The sequence below is a fragment of the Polistes canadensis genome, unplaced genomic scaffold (assembly GCF_001313835.1).
Source record: "Polistes canadensis isolate GaletaPanama2010 unplaced genomic scaffold, ASM131383v1 scaffold_91, whole genome shotgun sequence".
Classification (NCBI taxonomy): domain Eukaryota; kingdom Metazoa; phylum Arthropoda; class Insecta; order Hymenoptera; family Vespidae; genus Polistes; species Polistes canadensis.
This window is the reverse complement of record NW_014569638.1, coordinates 253,692-271,354: the sequence shown is the minus strand read 5'-3', so window position 1 is coordinate 271,354 and position 17,663 is coordinate 253,692. Positions and strand designations below refer to the sequence as shown.

The following is a 17,663-nucleotide window of genomic DNA, read 5'->3' as shown; positions in this document are numbered from 1 at the left end:
ATAAACAATATTATTGCGAGCATATATACATATTTGTATGTATGTATATGTGTATATGTATATAAAATAGATGCAAAGATCTGAATGAGTGTTGTGTCAATATTTATATACATACAAACATAAAAACACAGAGATTACACATAAATGCATATATTTGATCTACTCTTATACGTGTTTAGTAAAGTCATTAAATGTACATATGTACATACTTAATATATATATATATGTGTGTTATTTTTGTTTGAATTCTGAATTATCCCTTTGTTTCGTATTTACTCTCTCTCTCTCTCTCTCTCTCTCTCTCTCTCTCTCTCTCTCTCTCTCTTTTCTAACCATTTTATAGGGTGGGTTAAACAAAAGTACCTAGGTCATATAAAAAGTCCATTACATTCTTTCGATACTTTTAAAATGATTTCTTTTTAAATTACAACATTACAAATCTAGCGTGCAAAATTCTACAGATCAAATTAAAAATCTTTCTAAGTCTCGAAAAGATGTAATTTATTTAAAAAATCAATAAGGTACTTATGGAACCCATATAAACACATTCACACATACATATATATATATATATATATATATATATATATGTGTGTGTGTGTGTTGCAATTAATTATTACCTCACAAAAATCTCTAGTTCCTTTTCGTCTATCTGTCTGCCTGTCTGTCTGTCTGTCTGTCTGTTGTCTGTCTGTCTAATACCAAGAAAACAAAAGATAAAAAAGAAAAGATAATAAAGAAAAATAAGGATAATTAATGGAAAAAATGAAAAAAAGAAAAAAGAAGAAAACGATTAATGAATTTGTATTGAATAATATTTTTAGCTCGATGTTTCTCGATGATAAACGAAACCAACCTCGGGCCGAGGAGATTAGAATAACTCGTGTTTAATTGACTTTTCAAAAAAAAAAGAAAAAAATAACCTTTATTATTAGTGTCGTCTAGGTTTTATTCGACATAATATGTTTTTATCCAAAAGAATATCTATGAAAATAGAAAAAGAAGAAACGACAAATCATTCGTTTACGCAAGAGTTTGAATTTCTCTTTAGATATAATTTATTTTTGTTCTGTAATATTTTCTCATTCTATCTCTATCTTTATCTATCCTATTTAATTATCTATCTATCTATCTATCTATCTATTACTTTCTTTCTCTTTGAATATTATCCTTTTTGCCATCATGGCGGCTACCTTTTCCTACAATTCTATCCTTTTTCTATGCCGATTCATTCCAAAGTTTCTTTTTCATATACGAGAATTTAAAAAAGCTCTCGTCGTTGCGATCACGTAATCTTTCAAAAAGAACAAAAAAAGAAAACATTTAAAAAAAGAAATATAATAATAATATTCCCTATTACCGAAAATATTTTTCTATCGTATCTAATTCGTATACATATATATATGTCACCGTTATAGTGTTTAATTCCTAAGTAGGTAATGTTATATATGAATTCGCAAGATGCGAATATTGTTAGAATATGAAATTGAAGTTTGATATCGAGTATTAGAAAAATATTTGTTTTTCGATTTTGTTTAAATACCTGCTTATATTGCACTCTTGTTAATCCGAATACAATAAATACGTGTTTCTTTGTTTTATGACTTTTCAAATGAAGATTGTTTAATCTTTAATGTTAGTTGAAACAGAATCGTAATTCGCGTTTATTTCATTTTCATTTTGATGATTTTCCAAAGAAATCAAAACTAAGAAACACATATTTATTGTCTTCGGATTTACAAGAGATAGGAATTAAAAAAAATCGAAAAATATTTTTGTTTATATGTGACATTAAATTTCAATTTCATGTTGTAACTAATCGTTTCTTGTGAATTCGTAGAATAAATGCTTAAAGTATATAATTCTGTTTTATTTCATACCTTAACTGGTCAGTTTAAATACTCCATGGAATTACTAATTATTCTATAGATTAATGAATTTCACACTTTAACAGTAACATATACATTATTTTATCCTTTCGTAGATTATTATTAAAAAAAAAAAAGAAAAAGGAAAAAAGTACGTATAGTGCTACGGTTTGATATAGTAATACGTAGATTAAACGATGATTTTAAATAATAATCTGGACTACAAATATTGAAATTATTAGAAGAAGAAGAAGAAGAAAAAGAAAAAAAAAGTAAGAAATAAATAAATATATATATACAAAATGGAAGTTTCAATTTGACGATTATATTTCGATGGGCTGATATTTTTCTCGAGCGAAACAAGAATGTCCCTTTCACGAGCATGTCTCAACAAATACTCGTTACTAATGATCGTAAGATTAGTAAATCCTACGATCTCTCATAAATATCGTGTAAGTAAATAATACCATTGGATTTTATCTTTTTTAGAAACAAAAAATTATGGCTGTGAATTGGAGTACTAAATTCGTGGACAAAAAAAAATGAACAAAACTATGAACATTTTTTCTATATAACTTTCTGTTTTTCTCTCTCTCTCTCTCTCTCTTTTTCTCTATTTTTCTAGGGGCAACGAAGATCAATCATTTTATCAATTATTCATTGTGATGTACTTAACTGATCGTAAATATATTAATTGATTTTTTAAATCACAGTTAAAAATAATTGAAAATAAAATAAAGCAAATAAAAGAAAACAAGTAAAAAAAGAAAACAAGTGGTCATATGTGCATGCGCTGTTTATAGTCGCGATCGAAAGCTTTTTGTCTTCTAATTAATTGATTAGTTATATAAATCGACTAAAATAACAGATACTACCGACATGTAAGCTTTTAGCAAATCACCAAAATTTTTCGATCCATCGTAGAGTCGCGTAACTTTGTATATATTTTCTATATCGCATAATCAGTACTATGCAGATATTACTTACTATATGTATATATGCATATTCGCGCGTGTTTCGTTTCTTTCTTCTTTTTTTTTTTTTTAAATAATGATAATTATTTTATTATCAAATGTTACATTATCATCGTTACTGCAATTTGTTTATACATATATACATATCTCTTCCCTTGGATGTATAGAAAAAATTGACGTTCATTATAAAAATGAATTTTAAATCCCTAAGGACGAATATAAAGATTGGATTTGTGTTGATTTTTTTTTGTTGGTTATTTCCTATAGATTAGAATTGGGACATTTACTCGTGAGAATAATCGTGGAGGAATAAAAAGAAAAAAAGGATTATTGAATATTATTTTTTAAACCACGAATTTAACGTGCCAAGATGCTTCTAGCACGATTTTTCTTCAAATTTTGTCTTATTCACCAGTTTAATAACTTCTCTCTTGTCTCTGTCTTATTTGTATAAAATTCTAATTTGCACTCTTCACTTTATCGCTCGTAGATCGATCCATATTATACTAATTCCTTAAATGATCTATAATAGAACTTGATCGATACTTAATTATATGCAATATATATATATATATATATATACGAAATTTGGCAAATTTGTATAAATGAAAATAATAATTAAGAAAAAAAAATATATATACAGAAAATGGCATCGAGCAAGATAATTATTTAAAGATCATTTGGTATAAAGCTTCTATTGAGATTCAAGTTTCTTCTTAAACGATATATTACTCGTTATTTCATATTTGGTATAATATTATATAAATTGATAAATCTCTTATGAATAATGAAAAAAATGAAATAACGACGAGTGTTGTTATCGTTGGTCGATAGCTCGGATACTCTAATAAAGCAAAATGCCAACGGTGTTCTCCCGGTGAGAAGAAGTTTTAACACTTACGGTCACAAATTTATTTCAGAAGGTTTTTTTATGATAAACAAAATCATTACTTTTTAACAAATGATCATTTAAATCACCTAAAATCGTTTCGATTATACCGCTAAAGTACGCGAAGGATTTAATTCATCTTAATCGAAATGATTAAATATGCTTATTTGATTATATCATAATTTTCAACATTATATTCAAACATTGTGAATATTCCTGTCGTTCATAACAAGTCTTATTTTATTCTTCGTATTTTATTTATTATATATTTATATCATATATTTTATTTGCACTAACATTGAGACCGAAAGTAATAAAACGATATATCCAGATAAATAATTTATTAGTATCATTTGTTTAAAAATCCAAAAATGTTTATTAGAAAATTAGTATTATTAGCCCTCGCTAGAATAGTTTTACTGCACTTGGCGACTTCCTGTAAACCTAATTAAACATTTTTGATCATCCTACACCGTTAATCTAAATAAACCCGGTAAAGATAGACATGAATTCAATGAGAAAACTTTTAATTAATTAATCATTTACGTTTAACAAGAAATATTGAAAATATTAGATAACAATGGCACTATTTCTCTATTTCGACAATCTTATCTGTTTATAAAACAATCCAATATTAGTAAACTAGAGGTTAGATGAGATTAAATGATTTGCCTAAAAGCAGTAAAATGTATCCTAATCAGAGAACTGGATATATCACTGAGAGAACATCGAATTATACACTGCCCAACACACATTTTGGTGCTTTCTAAGTTATACATATTTTTGAGTATATTTACGAATACGATTATTGTAAAAATGGGCAATAATTTACTTTTAACCTATAAACAAAAATAAATGAACACGCACGCAGAGACCGGTACGCGAGGTACCATTGATAATCCTGAAAAAAAAATCAAAATTAAAACAAAACAAATCCAACTATTAAATAATAATTTCTATTAGAATGTTATTGCATTTTTTGAAATTAGTCACAGCATATATATATATATTTATATAAAGTATATATCCAAGAATAATGATAACAAAGCACCAGATCAAAAATTAGTTTGTTTTCTCGTTGGGCTGTGATAATGATCGCAAGGAGTTATCGCACGGCACCATTTCGATGAAAAAAAGAAAAGAAAAAAAATAAAATATGGAGTGGTGTCTTGCATGCCCATTATTGCTCGTTACACCCTCTTGTAACCATTATATTATCCTTTACTCTTGAAGGTGATAGGTGGCGAGTTGCAGGAACGTTTGATACCGGTACCCTACAGCAAGAGTTCGACAGACCAAGCTGTAAGCGCTCCTTTCTTGCTCTTTCTTCTATCTCTATCTCTATCTATCTATCTATCTATCTCTTACTCTTTCTATCTATCTATCTCTGTCTAATACTACTACTCTACTACTACTACTACTACTATTACTACTACAACCTAATTCACGCTGTCTATTTTCTTACACTACTTACTATCTCCATCTTTATCATTAACTCGATAATTTTTCTCAACGATTTCGATCGCATGTTTAATAATATCGACTATCAAAAAAAAAGAAAAAAAAAATACAATATTAACGTTAAACGTACCATATTACCAGTTGTCAAACTTAATACAACATTTCTTACAAGTTATAATATGCTATTTGATGAATCAAAAGTTTTTATTCTATAAAATGATATATTTTTAAGTATACTTACGTCGTAAAATATAATAATATGACTGATTGAAGACGTACCATTTGAATCGTATGTATACATAAAGCATCGGTACGTTTAATGTTAATTCGAAAGTTCGCATCGTATGCCTTTGCAATTAATTTTGGAATTTATTAAAAAGAAAAAACAATGTTTTCGTCGATCGAAATCGCTGTCCTTGTTTCTATGTCGAATTCGCTGCTTGTTTCGCTAGCCTCGGCTGTTATCTCTGATATATATATAAACCCTGCTTTCTATTTTTTTTCCTTTTTCTTTAAATAATATCGTTTTTCTCTCTCTCTCTCTTTCTTTCCTTTTTCCCCTCCTCCCTCTCTCACTCTTTTCTTCATGATCGTAATAGCAGATACTATTTCTTTTATTTGATTCTATCCCAGTTTCTTTCTCTCTCGCAATCAATCTCAATAAAAAAAAAAACTGGATATTTGTAGTACTTTTGTGTTCGTTGTTTTCTCTATACTCTTTTGTTTTTTTTTTTTTTTAAATATTTTTTGAATTATTTCAATCCAAAAATGGAGTCTTTAATCTCTTTGAGTGCTACGGACGCATATATGCGTTTATCAATAGTTTCAAACTCTCTCAAGAGTTTCGAGATTCTTTTCTTTTTTTTTCCTTTTATTGGATCAACATAGTTCATAGTAAAAAAAAAAAAAAGAAAAAAGAAAAGTATTCCGTTTTCAATGATTGCGCGCAACAGTTGGACGCGAATTGCTTGCTTCTGTTGAGAATATTCAGCACTCAAAAGGGTTGTTAACCGACCGCGAATAAACATATTCGTTTCTTTTTCTCTTTTTTTCTTTCTTTCTCCAACAAATCCATCTACCGGTATTCGATGGATGAGAGAGAGAAAAACGATCGGCTAATGGGGGACGCATTAGTGAAACACAATATTGCTTCTTGTTATAGAACGTACAAAATAAAAAAGAGAATGCTTTGATAGTCCTTTATATCTTCCTGATCATTAGTGGCACGAGCTTTTCAAACTCAATTAAAGCCTAATCCCTCTCTCTCTCTCTCTCTCTCTCTCTCTCTCTCTCTCTCTCTCTCTCTCTCTTTCTCTCTCTGTGTCTCTCTCTTTCTTTCTTTCCCCTGATGTATTCTCATCTAATCTCTTTATCGATCTTGCGACGATGTAAACGGCTTCGTCGGGCGAGCTACCACCACAAATTCATTTATTATAATAAATACTATAAATCTTCTTTAARAAAAAAAAAAAAAAACAGATTTTTACATATTAAATTGAAACTATTATATCGATACTAATATTTATATAAAAACAGGCTGAAATACGACTACGTTATTTCCTTTTACAGGACAACAATAAGAACAAATCTGATCATCCCGGGTCGTATATAATAATTTTAATGAATTATTATAATATAATAGGAAATTTTTTAATGTGCGTTTTTTAGAAAAAAAAATGATAATGACTTGTGAAGTCATAATGATTTATGTATAGGTAAATTAGGATCCTTTTTTTGTATAAATCCCAAATGACTGATCCCATGATCGCCAAGAGAACATTACAATACTATTTACTTTTAGGATATGAACAATTTTTGATTAACCTTTAGTGTATACACCCCAGGAGCGAGTAATTAAGACGTACACATGGTGGTCAATTCGATCTTGATAATATTCGTCTTTGAATATTTCGGCAATTATGCATTTTTCGAGAAAAATAAACAAAAAAGATAGAGATACTTATTGTACTAAATTGATGAAAATTTTAAACCTATCCATTTAAAAATAAGCACAAAAGAACAAATATTCATTTTTAAAAACGTGCTTGAAGTTGACGTAGTAGTTATTCAAGTAAAATGAAAAATTTCGTATCAAATTGACCCCTAATGCACACTAACGAGAGATTAATCAACGAAATTTTAATATTTGTTTAAATTAGATCTAAGACGTACAGTTAATTAATATTACTAAAATTTGTTAAACCTCTTTGATCCGTATTAATAATGTTCTTTTGGTAGGATTTATTTTATTTCTCATAATTTTGTATATAAATTATGTGTATCTATCCCCCTGTCTCTTTCTCTCTCTTTCGTCCACAATATTTCAAAGTATTGATTATCAAAATGAAACCTAAAAGTTCATCGAAAAGGCATGCTCTTATTTATTTACCTCAGGAAATATTTCAACGTAAACATAACTCTTTCGTTTTTAGATATTACCCAAACCTAATTATTTTATGTGTAAAAAACATTTTGACCCCAGTGATATTATCTTCAAATAATAAACAAAAAAAAAATGTCATATCTCTTATTTTCTAATTATACAACACACAAGTGTTTAAACACATACATACTTACATAATTAATCGATAATTTATTCAAGGGCTGTGCTTGTGTTATCGATTCAGAGAGAGAACGTGTCTTGGCCCTTCTACGCCCTTCATCTTGAGTGAAAAATCTTTTTTATTTTAACCCAATTAATTCGACGAGAGCTTCGAACAAGAAATCGGTTCTCTCTCTCACTCACTCTCTCTCTCTCTCTCTCTCTCTCTCTCTCTCTCTCTCTCTCTCTCTCTCTCTCTCTCTCTCTCTCTCTCTCTCATTCTTTCTTTCTTTCTCTCTTTCTCTTTTTATCTCTCTCTCTCTCTCTTTCTTTCTAACTTTCTTATTCTGTACGCTTCTCTTTCCATTTCTATCTCTACTTTTTCTCTCTATCTCCATTTTTCTCCTCCATAGTTTCTAACGAGACATACAAATTTGCGTGTACGTACAGTAGTGGTTTGCAAAAGTTTTCGGCCCCTTTTTGATACTTTATTTGTTCGATCCATTGATAAAATATTTAATGTTATTCTGACCGTTCGTTAATCGTTTCAAATATTTGAGAAAAACTAGAATATAGATAATAACGCGAAATATTACTCTTTTATTTACATGCCGTATTTTTTTTTGTAAACATGCTTTGCTTGCGGTTTTTTTTCGGTATTAATTTAAAAATATACTTTACGAGAGAAAATCAATCTTACTTCTGTCACAATGCCGAAACACACGAATATTCAGATCAGTGATAATCACGTTGAAACTTTTTTCCGAAAGAAAAAACAGTTCTTACGAAATATTACGACTTTATCTATTAGAAAAAAAGTACCAGTTAATCGTATTATTGTTAAATATAAATTAACAAACTAGTTGTGTGTAAAAAATCGGAGAATGGTAGAATCGACATAAATTTCCAAACGCATAGTCAAAATTGTAAAAAGTAGGTACGCTTGCTGTTGACTCGCGAAAAACTGCTGCGCAGCAGACATTTAAGCGGAAAATTACGAAATGAAAATCTTGCTGACGTTAAATCGGTGTACGATGATATCATATCTGAAGACTGTGGGATTGATTAGACGTATTGATGTAACAAAATAAAACCCGTAAATTAATAAAAAGGAATAATAAGGATAGATTAAACTTCACGACAAAAATATGAGCATTAAATAGCACATCAGATTAAAAAAAAATATTATTTTTCGATGAATCCAAATTTCAATTATTCGGAAGTGAAAAATCGGAAGTATGTAAAACGTCAAACAGGTACTAAATATAAACCAAGATACCAAATTCGTACTGTAAAACACGTGAATATGATGGTGAGAAAAATGAACCCACAATAATAGGATGTCCCGAAACTTTTGTACACTACTGTACATTGTATAGATAAGATTCTAAACGTATCACCTGGAGATTTTCTTTATCTTCGTTACAATAATTCAACACTTTATCTCTTTTTACCCTATTTATTCGTATACTATTATTATTATTACTACTATTATTATTATTATTATTATTATTATTATTATTGTTATTATTATTATTATTATTATTATTATTATTATTATTATTNTTATTATTATTATTATTATTATTATTATTATTATTATTATTATTATTATTATTATTATTATTATAATTATTATTAATATTATATTTCTATTTCGAAGACACTATTTCAATATTATTGCACGCACAATTGCCTCATCGATAAGACACCCCTACACGATCTGGTATAATAATTTTATTACTTCTGCTCCAGCTTCTTTCAGCCATTTTATTTAAACATTGTTTCCCATATCTATCTCTTTGTCTATCACTGATTATTATCGCTTGAGTATTGTCCTCTTTTTTTATCTTTTGACATATCGAAATTTCTGGATTAATATGTTATTTTCTTTTTATTATACGTACGTGTTTATCGTGTGCTGTTATTGTTATTTGTCTGTTACGATATCGCTAATATGTTGGTGATTACTATTGGAAGATCGATGAGTGAGATTTACGAGATATATACCTATATAATATCCTATTTTTGTTTTATGCTTCTCAACCCCCCCCCCGTCCTCCTTTAACCCCCATTCCATCCCGAAGCTTCAGCATGGATCTTTTATTTGGTTTTTTTTTAACCTCGCCCGACGAAACTCGAGATTTACTACCGAGACCTTAAAAGCTATCATTGCAAACAAAAACACCTCGTAAATGTTATTATTAATAATAATAATTAGTCCCTTTGTTATTAATAATAATAAAACTTAGCACCTAATAACAGTTAGTTAGGAATATTCGTTTTGTCACTGTCAATTGTAAAACAATCAATATTTTGTTGTTATACAATATTTCATAATTCTTATAAACAAAAACATATATTTTAGGATTATTATATTTTTCAATCGATATCAATTTTATTGCTAAAGAGTATTTTTTTTTCTAAATGATAACAAAATTGGTATTATTGGAATATATATGTATATATACTTTAAAATAGGTTTCTTGTGTCTAAGAATTTAGAAGCTTTGCATAACAATCAAATATCAATTATTTCAAATTAACAGTGAAAATGGATACGAATATTTCGTTGACTCACTGTATGTATACTTTGGTATAAATGCATATGTATTGTATATTTATATTTTTTTAAACGATAATTAATAATTAATCGCTGCAAATAATTACGTTTTATTGTATGATAGTTTTTAAAGGATAAATAAGAAAATCTTGAATAAAAAGATAATTTAACATTGGTGAGATGAAAAAAGATATCTTTTTCCTTCATCTTGGTTACATAAAGATGAACGCGTAAGTCGCATCGATCGATTTTCAAAGATTAAACTATTATTCTATATCGTCTTGTCAATTTGATTTTCGTTGTAAAGCTGTCTATGATAGTCGTTGCCAATGATTGCATTAATTAATTTTATGCACTCTATTAAAGAACTGGCTACGTTAAATATTATATATGCCCCCGAACACACGCGGATACTATTCAATTATTCGTAAAAAAAAAATTTCAAGTAATATCGTTAATGTGTTTACAAGGCTTTCCAACGTAGACAGTTCCGTTTGCAACTGTTCGAAAAGAATAATAATTCGAAAAAATTTGTTGCAAAAGATTCGATCAACAAATTTTCTTTCGATCGAATGTATTCTTTTCGAGTAGATGAGATGCTATTAAACAAATTTTTATTGCATTTATACGTCTTCTTTCTATGTGTAATACGTACATGTATATCATATTACATATATATATATATATATATATATATAGAAAAAAAAAAATTAATTGGAACAAAAAAGGTAAGGATTGTTAAAGATTTTTTTGTTGTCTAATTGTTAAAGAAAATTTTTTAACACAAAATAATAGAAAACAAAGGAAAAAAGGAAGAACGAAGGACACAATGAAAAACAAATCAAACAATTAGTTTCGAGGATCACTTCAAATATAATATATTGAAATCTAAAAAGATAAAACCAACGACAAAATTTAATAATATTCTCGTAAAACAACAAATGTAAAAGTTCATCTGCGGATTCGCAAACGATTTATTTTTTTTTTTAAGGACTCTCTCTTTCTCTTTCTGTCTCTTTCTGTCTGTCTGTCTCTCTCTCTCTCTCTCTCTCTCTCTCTCTCTCTCTCTTTTAAATCTCGTACAACCTTTTATGTATCCCTGTTACACCAAATCCTTTCAAATGTACTTTTCTCGATTCCATTTTCCTTTTCTTCTCGTATATCCGTTTTTCCACCTATCTTTTTCTTTTTAATTATTTATAACAACGAACGAAAAAAGAAAAGAAAAAAAAAGTTTTTTCAACATCGAGAGAGTCATCCTTCTGCTACCTTCAATGGAAACACATAAAACGTGTGTACACGTTTCATAAATAGAATGCCGAAGCTACTTAATATCAGCGTAAGTACGTAACATATAAATCCAATTTTAACAATGTTTATATATAAAAATCGCAATCTCGATATATAAACTTTATAATTGGTTCTACAAATAGGACAGAGGATCGATCAAAAAGTGTTCTTAGATGAGCCGAAAGTTGTTTTCTTTTTTTTGTTATTTTTTAAATCGATTACCTACTTTTCCGACTACTACTACTTAGGTTTGCGATTTTGCAATTTGACAAAAAAAAATAGGCGTGAATGGTTGCGAAAGAGGGTAATTGATTTTTTAAATCATTTAAAAATAAAGCGCTCATATAGAAACTTTTGGTTCGCTCTATAGTACGTAAAAAATAGTGGCGGAACTACAAATGTTCAGTCCCCGCGCTTCCCTCTCAATCGCAAAATATAATTTCGGATACCCAGGGAAAAAAAACACAACCTATATTATACAAAGATTATTAATAATAGCATTTATTTAATCAAAATGTAAAACTTTTTTTTCCAGATTTAAAAATTCGCGAAATCTTGAGCTTCTATTACTAAAAGAGATAATTTATGAATTTCCTTTTTATTTTATTTCCTCGCTTGGTAACAATTTAAACGAAAAAGTTGACAGTGCTCAAACAAAATGAAATTGGTGGTGGTAATGTGAATATCGATCAAAAACTTGTAGTAAAATGCACAAATTTTGAGCTCCATCCAACCTTGGGCCCTACCCCCACCCCACCCCCGAGTTTCAAGGTTTTGCGGTATTGTAGTTCCGCCCTCAACAAGAAAAGTATATATTGAGTATACTAAAAAAAACAAGAATGCAAATCATAATAGAGATTTTGATATCTCACACAACCATGGAGAGAAAACTAATGTCAAGGATAAAATCGAAAAAAGTTAAGAAACAACGAAATGGATGAAGGATTAGAGGAAAAGAATCTATGTGGAAAATAATGGTGATCCTGTTATATAAAATGTTATGGGGAAAAAAGTATTATTAAATTGTTCGTTTAACTAATGAATTTTCTTTACAGCTTTTGTTGCATTTCTACGCGATCACGATGATTGGCTATTACAAGCTAAATGATGATGCATGTGCTGCAACAGCTCGAAATTTGTTATTTACTCACGCTATATATTTATGTGTATTATAAATACATATATATATATAGCGTGTATATATATATATATATATATATATATATATACAAACACGTATGCAGCGAATATATGCTTATAATATATGTAAATCTATTTATTGCTTGGCTGTTTTTCTGTGCATCAATTTTGTGCTAAATATTCGTATATGTGTATTGTGTGTGTATATATACATATATCTTTACTAATTTTTTACATATATATATAAATCTCTTTTTTTTATTTTAATGAAAATAGATACACGCATATGCACCTATCGTTATCGAAACGTTTTTCTCTAAAAAACTTTGACAAAGGAGACAAACACGCGCGCCGATTTCTCACCTTCATTTTCATCTTTATTTTATTTGTTATAATGCAAACAATGCCTTAACTATATCTTGATCTATTTTATTAATATAATTAGTGAATATATATTCGAACGATCTTTGCACGATAACGCAATATCCTAAGGTCTCTTAATCTTTCTCTAACGATTTTCTGATTATTCTCTTTTTATATAAACTTTATTCTCTTTTCTCCCTTTCTCCACATTTTTCCTACACTAATAACTCCTTTTTATTTTAAATTTTAATTGTTTCTAATCTAATGGTACATGTAATTATCATCCTTCGTATCTATCTTTCACCTTAATCTTATTTATACTTAATTCATTTTTTGCGAAAATTATACCAATTATATTACTCCATAGAAGAGCATATTTAAGCTGAAGAAGGAATGAACAATTGTTAATAATTAATAGTAATAATAATAATAAGATAGTGCATAATAATTATTTCAAAAATTATTATGCACATATTTCTAGATTTTCAAGTTTGTGCAAAAAAAAAAGAAATAGATAAACGAGATAATTCGAGTTTAATTAAAACTTTAGATATATTCAGAAATTTAATTTTCTTTTTTTATTCTTATCTTTTTAAGCACACTTAAATAACTTTTCTTCTTTTCGTATTAAAAACTTGATAAAAATTCAAAATATCTGATCTAATGATTATCGAAACAATCTATATTTATTATTATTATTATTATTATTATTATTGTTATTATTACTATTATTATTATTATTATAGCAAGTAAAAATATATGTTCATATATACGTACAGGGTGGAGCATTAAGGTAAGACCAAAGATTTCAAATTTTTCCCAATCAAAACTAATATTTTTCTTTCTTTCCTTACTCACATTTATTCTGCTCGTTAAATATTTATCATTATTCGTCAAATTTTATCAAAATATACCAAAATTCTTCCTAGGTAGACCACAAGTGTTGCTAAGGTGATTTGAAAAAAATCTAATTTTCGTGTCTTGTCATATATTTTATAATAAAACAAAATAAACATGTTAATGAATTTTGTTACAGGGGAAGATTTTTACGAGATTATTTTTTTAGATCAAAATTCAACCCGTATTAGTGTGGGTATATTCTATCCCCTACCCACAGAGGTGATTAATTAATCATAGTCTAATAAAATAAATTACTTTAAAAAGTCGGGAAAATAATTTTAAATGTTTATAATCACTTAGGAAGACTTGTGGTTTTGATTTGGGCAGACACTACCAAAGCTTCTCTCTTGAACTAATTTTATTTATAAAAAAGTGTAATTTTTTGTTCTCTCTCTCTTTCTCTCTTCTCTCTCTCTCTCTCTCTCTCTCTCTCTTTTTCCTTCTTTTTCTATGCCTTTCTCTATTCCTCTATCTTTTTCTCTTTCTCTCTTTAATACATCTATATAAATCTATTCACTTACTTACCCATACAAACATATCCTATCAAGAAGAAGCCACGAAGTAAATCGGAGAAAATGGGAGACACATTTTTGTATATTTTTATTATCCCGTTGTCGAAATATATATGCAATTTATATACCGGGGATAATATACATTTGTTATTTTTTAATAGATTTTGTTTATATAACTTAAATATTTCAAAATATACATAATTTAGATATTAATATTATTCATATTCTTTAAAAATATATATAGATTTTTCATATTAAATTTGCCCTTTTGTAAATCAGATTCATTCTTTTGTAAATTAAATTTATCTTCTTGCCTTACAACTTGACTTGTTAAAGAGGGTAAATTAGACTTGCAAAATGATGAATTTAAAATACAAAAAAGAATATATTTCTGCACGGGATTATTCATTATTGGTATGTATAATCACAATATTTGTTAGGGTTCAATCGGTGTTCGTCGATCGTTCGAGTACATCATTTTCATTTTGAAAATATTACAAACATATATTATATTTTTTATTGAAAATTTATTATTATACTTCACGTCCAAAGTATTTCATATCTTTTAAGTCCATTCTTTTGTAGACACGAATAGAACATAAAAAATGCCTGTTGTAGAGAATTATTGAAGAATTTTCTATAAAGGTATTTAAAAAAAAAAAAAAGAAAAATGAAAAGAAAAATGAAATAAAGGAAGGAATGCAGAAATCGGTAACGCGATAATCGTTCGATCGGTGCATGTGGTGTGCTGCGATATTGTCATCGATATCCGTCCACCTAAATATCTTCTTCCTTTTTTTTCTCTCGACGATATTGACAATTAAATATTATATTCGAGAGAAAAGGAAAAAAAAAGTATATGTACAGGGTGTTTTAATAATTTTACTTGTCAAACGTTACCAACATATTGTACAAGCAAAAATAATACAAAAATGTCATATGAAGATAGGCATATAAACATGCATTATTAAAAAGTTCTAATGAAAAATACGAAATGATTAATAATTGGTGTTTCGTCAAGAGTTAAAACAAATAAATTTACAAAATAAAAATGTCAGTTTTGCATTAATAACAATGGATAACATTTTGAAATAAAATTATAAATGATTTCAACCAGTGTGATATATCAACCAACTACGCCAATTTGTTTTTTAATACTTTATTCATACTAACCTCAGCCATGAGGTTTTAACATTTGTTTACAATTTGGTATTGTTATTGAATGTGTATTATTTAATATCGTACGTATTCATAACTCTGTCAACACCAGTTAATTATCATGTCACATTTTTATGACAAACTTTTGAATAAAAAGCATTTGGAAGCCAATTATATTTATATGGCATATTCGTTTTATTTTTGCTTGTATAATATATTGGTAAGACAGGGACACCTTGTATATATAAAAATATCGACGTCTCGAGCTTGTGCCTAATATTGCTTTGCTGCACAGGGTGTGGAAGCCTTGCTGCTGGTTTTGCAATATCTTGTGACAACTGCTTTCTGTTTGTTTCAAAATATATATGATTAAACTTTAGAATAATATTTCGGAAATCGATTGTTAAAGTAAAATTACAATTAGAAATAGTAATACGAAAAATAATGATCGATATAAAAATACGGATCATTTCCAAAAGTTAAATCGATCTCCGAAAGTTTGTTTCGAGAGACGACGATTGATAAAAGAAAAAGAAAAAAAAAGAAAAAAAAAGAAAAAAAAGAAAATGAAGAAGGAAAAGAACAATAAAAAAAAGAAAAATGGTCGTTTACATGTATAACAAGAAAGATTTCCGTTGCAGATCCGCGTAGTAAACGCATTTCGGCAGGGCCTAGACGCGCGCTACGGCGAGCATAGCAACACCACATTGGCGGAAGTATTGAGAAAGCAGTCACCCTTCAATAAGCGGTTATCACAGACGAGCAGTATCGAGTACGCGGATAACATACCGGACGAGCTGACTATACCAGAAATCGACGTTGAAAGATTGTCGAGTCATAGTCATACCGAGACAGCAGTTTAAGACTAAACCAAAACCAATAACCACCAGAACTAACTAAACAACAAGTAATACCAATAAAACGAACAAAGCAATCCGATCTATCATTCGGTTTGGATCGATTGCAATCATTGGATATCATCGCATCAGATCTAAAAGGATTTTCCCTGTTTTAGCAAAGATTAGATGAGAACAGAACACGCGAGTCTTGTTTCTCCTTTTTAAACCTCTCCATCATCTCTTCTAACTACTCTTCTACCTGTTAAATATTAACTATTAACTTGAACGAAACTTCCATGCAACCGATCACCTCCCAAAACCCCTAACCTATTTTACCCTAAGCCCCTAAACCACGAGAGCTCGCTCGCGTCTTATTGTTAACTGCTCAGTGATGATGGGGACTCGAAGAGGGGTGGGTACGAGGTGATTGTTAAAAGGGGGGGGGTAGGTAAAATAGAAGAGAGAACGATCAAGAGGAAGAAAAGGAGAAGGTCATGCAGTACGAGGAAGAGGAGAAATGGGAAAAATAAGGGATGCTACGAAGGGGTAGAATAATCATTCCTTTTCCCATCCTCCAGGAGGACGACGGTGATCTTCCAAATCTGGTTTTCAAATCGTCTTTAAATACATATACATATAACAAAGAAAAAATATAAATACAAATAGGTGTGTGTATATATTTCTATATATGTGTATATATATATACATATATATAAATATATATATGTATATTCGTCCTTGCGGTCGTAGCTGATCCGTGCGGGAAACACCAATTATAATATTACCGAAGCAACGCACCACTGCCTCCGTTATGTTTAGTCCTTGCGTTTCGATCGTCGTCTCATCGCAACCACCAACAACCACCACCACCGCCAGCACCTACACAACTATTACATAACAAGAAGAATAAGAAGAAAGATCGCAATTGTCGCCGCCGCAGCCGCAGCCGTCGCCGTCGCCGTTGCATCCGCATTTGCAGCCGCAGATGTCATTGTCATCGTACGCCAAAAATTGCTACGCAGCTCTGATTCGTCCTCCTTAAATCGTCGTCGTCGTCGTCGTCGTCGTTGTTGTCTTAATATTCTTATTCTTCTAATCTTCTTCTTCTTCTTCTTCTTCTTCTTCTTCTTCTTCTTCTTCTTCTTCTTCTTCTTCTTCTTCTTCT

General features: G+C 29.1%; 1 protein-coding gene across 5 annotated transcripts in view; it reads left to right on the top strand.

Annotated features, from left to right (window-relative positions):
• The window catches only part of LOC106787065 (plasma membrane calcium-transporting ATPase 3), an 86,204-nt gene extending 69,606 nt beyond the window's left edge, over nucleotides 1-16,598 (top strand). For 2 of the 5 annotated variants that reach the window (XM_014749086.1, XM_014749085.1), the window contains one exon: nucleotides 16,301-16,598. In XM_014749086.1, the coding sequence (XP_014604572.1) occupies nucleotides 16,301-16,522 (222 nt within the window). In that variant the 3' untranslated portion in view covers nucleotides 16,523-16,598. Of the gene's footprint in view, nucleotides 1-4,964; nucleotides 5,035-16,300 lie in introns of those variants that run through there. The other 3 variants (XM_014749084.1, XM_014749090.1, XM_014749092.1) reach the window with 3 other exon arrangements.
• The last annotated feature ends 1,065 nt before the right edge of the window (nucleotides 16,599-17,663 follow it).